General features: G+C 37.6%; 1 protein-coding gene across 1 annotated transcript; it reads left to right on the plus strand.

Moving 5' to 3' along the window:
- Positions 1–1,870: 1,870 nt before the first annotated feature.
- On the plus strand, positions 1,871–11,026 carry BMP10 (bone morphogenetic protein 10). The gene is made up of 2 exons (XM_053464273.1): positions 1,871–2,193; positions 9,449–11,026. The coding sequence occupies exons 1-2, from the start codon at positions 1,875–1,877 to the stop codon at positions 10,381–10,383; spliced, it is 1,254 nt and encodes a 417-aa protein (XP_053320248.1). The 5' UTR covers positions 1,871–1,874; the 3' UTR covers positions 10,384–11,026.
- Positions 11,027–11,413: the final 387 nt, after the last annotated feature.

The raw sequence follows: 11,413 nt of genomic DNA on the forward strand, positions 1-11,413 counted from the left end.
TTGTCACATCTCTTGGAATAAAAAGCAAAATTTACTCCCCATCCAGTTTTAAGGCAAAAGCTCTGCTTCATATTTTCTGAAGTGCGGCATTGATCATGTATTTTTTTATCATTCAATCCCAGCATGTATATAATGCATGTTGTGTTTAGTTATATACTACCAAGACAGCAGAAATGTCATCTTTCAGCCATAAGAAGGCCCTCCTGCGAGACGTCTGCTACCACAGCAACTTCATTTGCTTAAGTTGACAGGTACTAGAGAACGTTAGAAAGCTCCCTAAAACAAGAAAACAGATTATTATTTTACTGAGAGACTGTATCATTATTGAGTAGCAAACATAACTAAAAATGATCACCTCTTGGGAATATTTGAAAAAAAGTTAACTTTCCACACACTGTGCTGCTAAACCAGTTTGCATGCAATAAACGTAATACATACAAAGCATATGTGCACCATATTAAAAGAAAAAAATGTGTGTGTGTATATATAAATATATATATATATATCGTATATAGACCACATGACTGTCTTGGCAAGCATATAATGGGTGCTACCATGTGCCGTAACTGTGTTTTACATTGTTTGCTGTTGACAAGGACAGAGGAGGAGTGTCAGATCATGGTTTTGGGACGGAAAACATGGCAAGACAGAAGATAACCACACAAGGTTATAGAAGGTTACAGAGGTGCAAGAGTGTCAAGCACAGGTCACAGGAAGAGTCCCACGGGAGCCACACTCCCATTCATAATATGTTTGCTTCAGGTCTCCACTCACTAGTTAAGCATATGCTTCACCAAGTACACTTCATTAAAGGTATACTTCATTATATGAAACAATTTATATTCACCGTAAAGGTTTAGTTGAGAGTTTATCTTTAACATTATGGGGCAGATTAAGGGTGAATTACGACAATCTGATTAAAGAATAAACTACTATGTTTAATGCAAGCTACCTCGCTGTTTACGGCAGATGTTAGTGTTTACAGAAGCCGTCTTCATAGGCGTAGAACCTCATTACGAGGAAAGTGACATACAGTGTTTTAAAGGAGTCTCACCCACTAAGGGAATTGTTATTCTCTCCGGGGAACACATTCAGTCACATAAAGAAAACCTCATTTGCAGAGAATCCATCATATAAAAAGTCTCATTTACTGAAAATTACTTGCAGGCCCATGTAGCCTCGAAAAGGGTTATGACCTCCATAATATTACTGTGAAGGAGAAGGGGGAAAAAAGTAACAGTTCAGTTTTCCATCCTTCTCAATAGGAAGTTTCTATCAGTTTTAACATATTTTCTCTTGCAGAAAACCAGCATCTTGCAGCGATGTAAATTTACCTTGGAACATCCAGAAATCTATTTATTCACATGGAGCTTATATACGCTTCTTGCATGTTAGCAAAAATCACATAAAACTTCTCAGAGGGAAAGTTTGGCAGCCCACAACAGTGGAGTTTAGCTGCAGAATAAGGGCAAACTTTTTTTTTTTCTTTAAGCGGAGAGAAAAATTGGCCTATCTCGCAAGCAGTGTCAGAATATGGAAATGTTTACAAAATGCTCATTAGGAGAAGTGGGATTCTGAGATAGCAGTAAAATCTGGGGAGACACTTCTAAAGTAGGAGATAAGAGGAGCAGGGATGCTGTAGGGACATGTTATCAAATTAGTGAAACCTGGCTTTTTAGAGAGAGAAGAGAGGGAGGGAGAAAGAGGGAGCAAGATCTTTGAATGTGAGAGAGAGAATGGTCACAAGTTGCAGACGAGTGTTTCCTAACTTGTCAACTGCAGATGACAAAAGCAGTGTCCTCTCAAGAGAATAAAACAGAACACCGGACACCGCTGGCAGCTGAGATTAATCAGAACAAGAGTGATTTCTGACCATGGATCCCATCTCTCTGCGGGTTTATGTGGCCTTAAGTTTATTGGTGCAATTTATTTCGGCCAGTCCCATCATGGGCTTGGAAGAAGACTTGCCTTTATATGATGAAGTCCTCACGGAACAGGATGGGTTTGATTTCAACTCCTTGCTGGAAACGATGAAAGATGACTTACTGAAAACTCTCAACCTATCTGGGATCCCAATTCAGGCACCTGTCAAGGTGGAGCCTCCAGAATACATGCTGGAACTCTACAACAAGTTTGCAAAGGACAGAACCACCATGCCCTCAGCTAATATCGTACGCAGCTTTAGAAATGAAGGTAAGAGATTTGGGGACAGACATATCATAAATATTTGTAGGAGACCCTAACTTGATAGTTTCACAAAATGAATTAGTAATTTTTTATGTGCAGATGTAACTGACAGTCATGGTAAGACTAAGAATGTAGACAATATCTGATAATATCTGATAATCTCAGATTCCGTAACCTCGAATTGAATGTCTGAAAAAATGTTTCTTATAATATCGGTAGGTTCTCCTTTGTCAAATTATTGAATTGTAGGCCCTTCATCAATGTGAAATTGATAATGATCTGTAGAAAGAATTTCAAGGTTATAACTTTGATCCATGTAATTTAATTTATATAAACAATTCCAATTAGCTATATCATGGTACCACGATCATAGCGTGCAGACCACCAAAACCTCAATTCTTATAACCCTCATTCTCATATTTTATCTATTTATATCCTTCCTTCTTTTCTTATTCTATTCCATTTCTTATTCAGTTTATTTATCTTCTCACATTAGATATAATGGAGTCATGACCCAACTAAAAATGTATTAGACAAGAAAACTATCTTCCTAAATATTTTTTTTAAACAAAATGAAGTTGTTGGCTTGAGACCAGCCCACACACCTTCTAAATTAATTTCCACATGATTCACATGGGTCCATCGAACTACAAATAAGTAAAAATATCCACCTTCAAACAAACTGTAGAGAAAGGGTTACAATCAGTTGGCTTTTATCATTTCAGATTAACTCTGCATTTCCTGTTTCTCCAGAACATTAACAAGAAAGATGACTATGTGTCTCTACAACCTTCCAAACATCTCAGAATTTATTTGCTCACAAAACAGAAACCTTAAAACCATCACTGACTTTATACAATAGCCCCAGCTGCTTCTCATCTCTGATATCTATTCATCTCTCTCCAAACTCATATAAAAATAAGATATTGTTGTGGGAAAGGCTTCATCTAAATTTCTTAGTGTGGTTCAAAGGGCAACGAGACGGTTGCAAAATCAACAAAATCAACATTCATGCATGAGCTTCAAACAACAAATTCCCAAGAATTTGTTAAACACCGAACAGATTAAATGACTTGTTTCCTATACAGAGAAACCGGCATTTCTGTTCGTGTCCACCATATGTTTAGCAGGATTTGTAAAAAAAAAAAATAATATATATATATATATATATATATATATATATATATATATGTTTTTGATCCAATTGGGGGTCCACTGTCTGATTTGGTTTTCCATTTAAAATGTATATCGTCATATCTTCATCTCAATAATCATCATATCGAGTCATGTGAATTACCTAGAGGTGTTTATATTATAATTTGTAAGATGCAGGATCACAAAAAGAGTGTTAAAGGAATGGTACATCTTCCCGGCAGAGGTGGTTAAACAACGCTCGTGAATGATGCGGTGGATTTTATCACTAGTGAATGAAGTGACAAAGTGGGTGGGTCAAATTAGTCTACATTTAAAGGCGGCACAGCTTTTCGGCTTCCTATTTTTTTTTTGTCTTGTAATTTATGTTCTGCTTTTTAAATAGGCATAAACATGTTAGTCCCGGTTCTGAAAACACTTAGAACACAAAGGGTGTATAACACGGCCAAACTGGCTTTCCCCCAGGATAAATCAGTGCATGTACAGCATACAGGCGAAACGTCTGTGTTCAATTATCTTTAAACTTCCCTAGCTCCCAGTGGGCTATACATTTTGAAAAAGTACAGCCGATAAATCTTTTACATGGTCACCATGCTGTTGTGTTTTCACCCACGAAATCTCATTACAGTAATTATGCTTTTGGCTCAAATTTGCCTCAACGACCGACCCTTTATATATTAAATGAATTGTGTAAGACTAGTGGTGTGTGTTAGAGAATACTACACGCACAAACTCATTTGACACCATTTGATCCCTAGGCTTAATTTGTATCCCCTGTGCATGTCATCACTTTTAATGCGTCAACCTTGATCATTTTATCTGGGAGTCTTCCATGGATGCATCTTGATTTTTGGTTACCTGAAAGTCACACACTCTGTGAAGACGCAACACATTGAGCGCAGGATACTTTGATGTTTAAGTGTTCATGTTCCAAGACTTATTCCCATCAGATCTGGACTGTGTAATTCTGCCACATTTTTTTCATTCCATTGATCCAGATTTCATTTGATTTTGGGAAAGAGGTATGGGCCAGACTACAGGCATAATCCCGTATTCCCAATGAGTTCTTTACAAGAGTAACAGAACATTCTGTTGGAGTCTGAGGATCGTTGTATTAATGATGGCTTCATTTAAAAAGAACTGGCATATGGGTCTTGCTGCTGGCTGAAATATTGACTGGAAACAGAGGCTGTCCATTCTACTCAAACATCTGCGATTTAAGGATACTTTTGTACTTGCAGGGTAACGTTTAATGAAAAGTAATTAGAAGGACACTTCCTATTCTTTACATTTACATGCACTTGTTTTGAAAATGCTCTTGATTGAGATCAGTATTGCTATTATACAAAAATGTTTGAATTCTTGTTATGCAAATAGTTGCTTTGACAAGAATTGCGTTGGGACCTGTGTCTGTCACAAAAGTACCCCAGTATGTAGAGTCTGTGTAAGTGTTATCAAATATGTTCAGGTATTAGACTCTCCAGTTGGCTTTTCATTTGATTGTAACTCAATGTGTACTTCAGCGCTGAAACTTTTCACATTCATGTTCTGACGCAATAGAACAAAAGAATAATTAGTTATTATGAAGGTTTCATTCTATCACATAAAGGATGCATCCGTTATTAATCATCTGAATGGCAATAATCGGATTATCAACTTGGAATCTGATCATAGACATCAGATTCCATTATACCTGAGCTCATTTTAACCTAATGGAATACTAAATACTGTAGGCGAAGAGCTAAGGTTCCAAGGTCATCAACTGAAGATTAGTTCCCTACCAACAACATATTCCACTGGTTTGAGGACCATTTTATTACAACCCTTTGCATGTACTATGACGCACATTAATAATATTCGGATGCATTTCAATACCCACATACCGCCATGGGTATTCACTTTTTAGCAATATCAGCACTGACAAAGCACTGATCAGAGAAATCACTTTTGACCCTGGATTGTCTGCACAAACCATGTTAGATAATACATAGCTATGTTTTAAAAAGCTAAATGATTTACTAGTGTCTTTGGTAGGGTGTAAGTTGGGGCTCTGCATTTGCATTTATATATCTAGTAAATCCATAAACGAGAAATAAAAGGCATGTTATAGTCACTTACCCTGGGGTAAATGAAACGTAATAGGCTGGCTGACCCAGATTTTCAAATAACTATAGGGAGTGTATTTTACAATAAGCATGGTTTCTTAAAAATACACTTTGATTTAGCAATATAGATTTGTCCTTTTCCTAAAAGCAGAATTAGTTATCAGTGCCTTCAATTGCTGGAGTGTCAGAGATATGAACAACCCATTGGATTGCGTAACCTTAAAGTGGACCTGTCACCTAGGAAACAACAAGGGCCAACAAACACTGCTGTACCTAAAAAAATAATGGAATTTACAGTCAGTTTAAGGCTCTCTGTCCTCCCTTCGATCCCCAGGAGTTTAGAATGTGGTTAACAGCGGATGGCGGTTTTCTGCCACCCTACACAATAACGTCTCTCTTGGGCTGTTTGCAAAGTCAGTAGGTAGACTTCCCTGAGCTTTGCTTCTAACTGAAAATATTATACCAATATACTCTTCACCTTCTCTACTTCAAATGTTACTTTTAAGGAGTATTAATGGTTAATGAACAGGTGTGCAATATATTTAACCATTGTAGATTCCAAAGTAGGTCGATTTTTTTAAATTAATTTTATTTTACTGCAAATCTGTCACCTTTTACCCTTTTACTGAATTTCAGTATAGTAACCAAATATACGTTTTTGTGGTTTTAATAATACTAACACCTAACGCTCTTGTGCTCTCTGACTGAACTGAACAGAGGCAACATATGTTGACATGGGAAGCTTTACTTACCTCGATAAATGCGTGCTCCTATTAAACCCAAAAGCTTCAATTTCTTCCATATAAGCACCTTGTTTCTAATATTCCTGGTACGAACTACACCAGGGTATCTTCTTTATGGTTTCTTGATTACTGTCTATATAGAAACTCTTGCCACTGACATCACCATCACCGAACTAAGTTAATTTGCTAATATCTTCTCCTACCCAACCCTATAACCTCTTCCTGCATTTTTCTCACGTTTGCCTTGGTGGTTTGAAGCAGACCAACCATCTCTAGTTAGCAGCCCTTTTAAACTATATGCACTGATCTCTCTATCTAAACCAAATATTAATAAAAGTCTGAGTCAATGCACAGCCCCATGGCACAGTGGCTTAACTCAATTTAAAACCAAGGCTTTCTGCTCTATAATGAGCTCTCGTAATAAACCTTATCCATTACAGATGCTATAGGTCCTGACACCATGAAGTCTGGTTAATGTGGTTAATCTCACAGGTTGAGCGTACCGTATGCAGGGCCAACGTGAGCTTTCATAACCCGTAGTTCAATCAGTGAATAAACCCGGAGGGAATGTAAACATATATGTGTACAGTAGGAATTATGAGCAAACTATATGAGCTGAAAGGTTCTTATTTGTCGTCAAATGTGATGTTTCTATATAGGAATGAGCAGTGACGATTGCTACATTGCTTTGTTGGATATCTAGGGGTTTTTTCCCATTAACATTCAGTTTACATTAAACACCTACATATTTTGTAATTGTAATATAAACAAATTATAAATGCATTAACAACAGGGGCATCGGAACATTTCAATCAGCATCAACTCAATCTCTACCAGTAAGAACCTGAAATTGTGAATAAGCAAACAATTACTACTCAAGGCCCCTCTCCCTCCAGCCTCAAGTCTGCTTATAATTAAACCCTCATCAGCGTTCTCTTTTTACTTCTCAGAAGGTTTACTTCCCAGATCTACCATATTGGGTTCTATCAACTGCATGTAGACTAGTAGAGCAACGTTCAGTATTGACAACTTGACAACTTTGGTGAGCACTATATATATATATATATATATATATATATATATATATATATATATAGATATATAATTTAAAAATCCTGTCTTCTCATAATGGGAACTACCCTCTCAACTATGTCTACATGATTACTTCTTCTTAATAACTCATCTTATCCTATTGGTAAGTTACTGATGGTGGACACAGTCTTTGTAATGGTGGTTAGGGAGAAGAGAGAAAACATCAGATGGGAAACGTCAGAATGATTAGATAACGCTGGGCCTGCCGCTCGGACACATGGATGTAAGCTTCTATTCGGTGAACCTTTTATGCAAATATCTCCAAAACAATTAAATTGATTGACACTTCATGGGGCTTTAGGCAAGATACCAGTTTGATGGCCCTCCTAATCACTTATCACATATGGGGGTATTTATCCCTGCTACACAAGATCCAAGCCTTTAAGCATTTAAATATTATATATACAGTATATATATATATATATATATATATATACACAGTATATATATATACACAGTATATATATATACACAGTATATATATATATACACACATATACACACTGGCTGGGCCTTGTGCATGATCTGTACTTCTTTATTTTATTGTAACTCATGCCTGATGCATTTCATTTCTCTCATATTTTTAGGTTCGCCTAACCCTGGTGGAAATCTAGTCAATAAATCTCTGCACTTATGAGTGTAATACTTCCTCAGATTTCCTGTAAGCTTTGTACCCTCCAATTTCCGAGCAAACTAAGTTCCTGTATCAGGGCCGCACTTTAATATTTCTTGGCAAGTTGATCCCATAATGTCAAAATAGTCTTGCCTTTTCCTCACAAACAGGTCATATTTATGTAATTTAATGTTCACTTGCAACACTGATGCCGAAATGAGACTAAATGAAATAATTGTACAGAATTGGTATAGAGTAATAGAATAGCATTACCCAGAACCCCTTGCTGGAATGTTTCTTTAATCTCTACGATTCTCTGTGTAATTCGACCTCAAGCGGGATGTCATGGAGAAGAAATATACCATTATTGCTTTTCAGTGCATATTGTAGGCACAAAAACACATCTGTGCCGAGCACTGAAAAAGGTTAAAACAACATTTGTTAAATATCCATTAAAAGTCAGCGTTTTAGTTTGGCAGGGTCTTTCACCAGGGACCTAATCACTGAATGGATCCACCACCCTAAAATGCTTACGGTCCACAATCAGAGACTGTGAAAACTAGGCATCAATCACAACGTGAGAGAGAATGGGTATTAAGATACTTAAAAATCTCTTAGAATTGGCTCTTGGTTGTAAAAAGACAGAAAAAGAATGCATCTATATATCATATCTGAGTAAAATGGAAGATTCTAAAAATGCATTCTAATATAAAACGAGGACAGCAGGTTCACATGAGTAATACCTATAAGATAAAGACTTATGCCCAAAAATCTCAAAGTATGTTGCTTGTTATAGCGTCTGGTGCATTGTATGATAAATGGTACTCATCCAATCTTTTAGATGCTTAGATGAAGCCTTTTCACCATATGTTCTAAATGCATACATCCCTCCACTTCAAACAAGTGTGCGAATGTTCTGAACACAAGTTCCCAGGCATGAAAGGTGCTAACAGCACGGGACCAACTTAGGAATAGTGTGGATATACACTAAGCAGACCTCTTCACTGTACAGAACTGCAGTGTTCAGCGGGGCTATTTCAGGGTACCTGCTCTTAGCAACTACAAGGATGTGTTTAAAGCATAAAGTTAGGGAGCTTAAGATACAAGGCAATAGTTGTAACATGTTAGCTGCCTGTGGGCACCATGATGATAAACAACACGTTAAGAATATCAAGTAACGCATGCAGTTGACAGCCATGACTTGCTTTATCTGTATCGTCAATCATTTACTTATTCATTTTCAATCACATGCTTGACTGTATACATTTATAGATCTATTCTGTTGCAATTTTCTTTTAACAGTGCCTTCATTTTAACATGTCTTCATGTAGCTCCATAACTAGGTTGCTCAATGGGTACCATGGCCATTTTCCCAGAACTCAACAAGGGGCCCTCTTGAAAGCTAATCTCAGGGCCATGGTGAGGACCATCCTATAGATCCATAATTAAATAGACTTTGCAGCAAAAGGTTGGGAGACTTTCATGACAACAAACATATGTGTATTGCCCAAAAGCCTTGTCTTGTTTTCTAACTCAATGTTCTATGTGTTTTCTAGATTACTCAGTGCCCTACAATGATGCCTTGGGTGTGAGGAAGTTTCAGCTGCTCTACAATGTTTCAATACCTCACCACGAGTTATTAGTCATGGCGGAACTTAAGCTCTACATGTTAGTTCCAAGAGGCAATGTAATGTACAAAGGAGCGGGCAGGAAAGTCACTGTTTACGAAATACACAGTGAGGGAGAGGGAACACGAAAGGCGGTGGAATTGGCTTCCAGGTTGGTCTACAAAACCAGCAGTGACTGGGAGATGTTTGATATCACAGAGGCTGTGCGGCGCTGGGGTAGATCAGAATTTACAACTCACAGACTGGAAGTCCACATACAGAATCCAGATATTGATCTAGAAGATGGTGGAGAAGACAAACTAGACATAGATGTTAAACCAGAAACCAAGCATGAACCCTTGCTGGTTGTTTTTTCAGATGACCAAAGTAGCGAGAGGAAAGAAGAGAAAGAGGAACTGAATGATATGATTAGCCATGAGCAGCTGCTGACTCAGGACAGCACAGAATTTGGTGAAGCAAATAACATGCCCAGTGAGGAATCCTTGCTGCAAATGAGATCCAACATTATTTATGATGCCAGCTCCCGAACCAGGAGAAACGCAAAGGGCAATTACTGTAAAAAGACTTCACTCTACATCGACTTCAAAGAAATCGGATGGGATTCCTGGATCATAGCGCCCACCGGCTACGAGGCTTATGAGTGTCGTGGAGTGTGCTCTTACCCACTGACAGAGCATGTCACACCAACCAAACACGCCATAGTGCAAACACTGGTTCACATGAAGAACGCCCAAAAGGCATCCAAAGCCTGTTGTGTTGCCACCAAACTGGATCCCATATCTATCCTCTACATGGATGCAGGAGTGATGACCTACAAGTACAAATACGAGGGCATGGTGGTTTCAGAGTGTGGGTGCAGATAGTAGTTGTGTAATACCGGTTCTTGTAAATTTGTACATTTTGTATTTCCTTATTTAAAGAGTTTATTTAAGTGTGTACAGATAATATAAGTTTTTAAAAATTTGTTTAAAAATAGGCCAGTTTTACCAAGCAATGCAGAGTAATATGGCGCTGTCTATTCTGTCGTAATGTTGAGCTATGCCATGTCCTATTGCTTTGTAGAGCAAAGTAAAACAGGGTCTCTGTCTTCTTCTCTGTTGGTCACTTCATCTCTAAATGGGGTTTAACTGTAAGACGTTTGCTAAGATTGGCACCCACAGCCAATAACTAGACTGATTTATGCATTTACATGCTACTAAGTGTTATTGGGACTGTACAACAAAAAAAAACCAAGGTGCCCAGGACTGGGGCATTATCTCTTAGCATGAGCTGCTGTGACACCTCAGCAACCCAGTGGACTTTAATTTGAATGTAGACAAATCTTGTCCTGCCTGCACTGTTGATTTTATTGGACCTTTCTTTCTTTTAGTCTCAACAACTATGTTACTATATGTAAGGCAACAAATCATGAACCTATGAATTCGATTGTAGTCATGTAACCTAATACTGCAGGCAAAAAATGAGATATGCAAGATATTCATTAAATGCAGTTTCTGTAAAATTGCATGCGCACCTTTTTAGGGTGATATTGTTTGCCCATTTGTTCACAGATCTACTTAGCATGAGTGTCAAATTGTAGAAAATATTGTTGCGAGATAATTTGATTGATGTTTTTTCCCAATTTTCCATGCAAGTCAACCACAAAATTCTTTAACGTCAATTCATTTTTTTCATAAAATTATAATATGATTCTATAAGGTCTTCTGATTATAAGTCCCTTGGTTTTAAGTGTACCTACATGTATGGGAGGATGTCCATTTTATGATTTACATTGCCAGGTCTCCAGTCCAAAATATCCTAGAGTACAAACACAGCTAAATTATAATCAGTGATGTTTATTCCCGAGTAGCGAGTTGAGGTGAAATGAAAAAGCCTTTCCCTACTAAATTCCCT

Source organism: Spea bombifrons, chromosome 4, assembly GCF_027358695.1.
Source record: "Spea bombifrons isolate aSpeBom1 chromosome 4, aSpeBom1.2.pri, whole genome shotgun sequence".
Lineage (NCBI taxonomy): Eukaryota > Metazoa > Chordata > Amphibia > Anura > Pelobatidae > Spea > Spea bombifrons.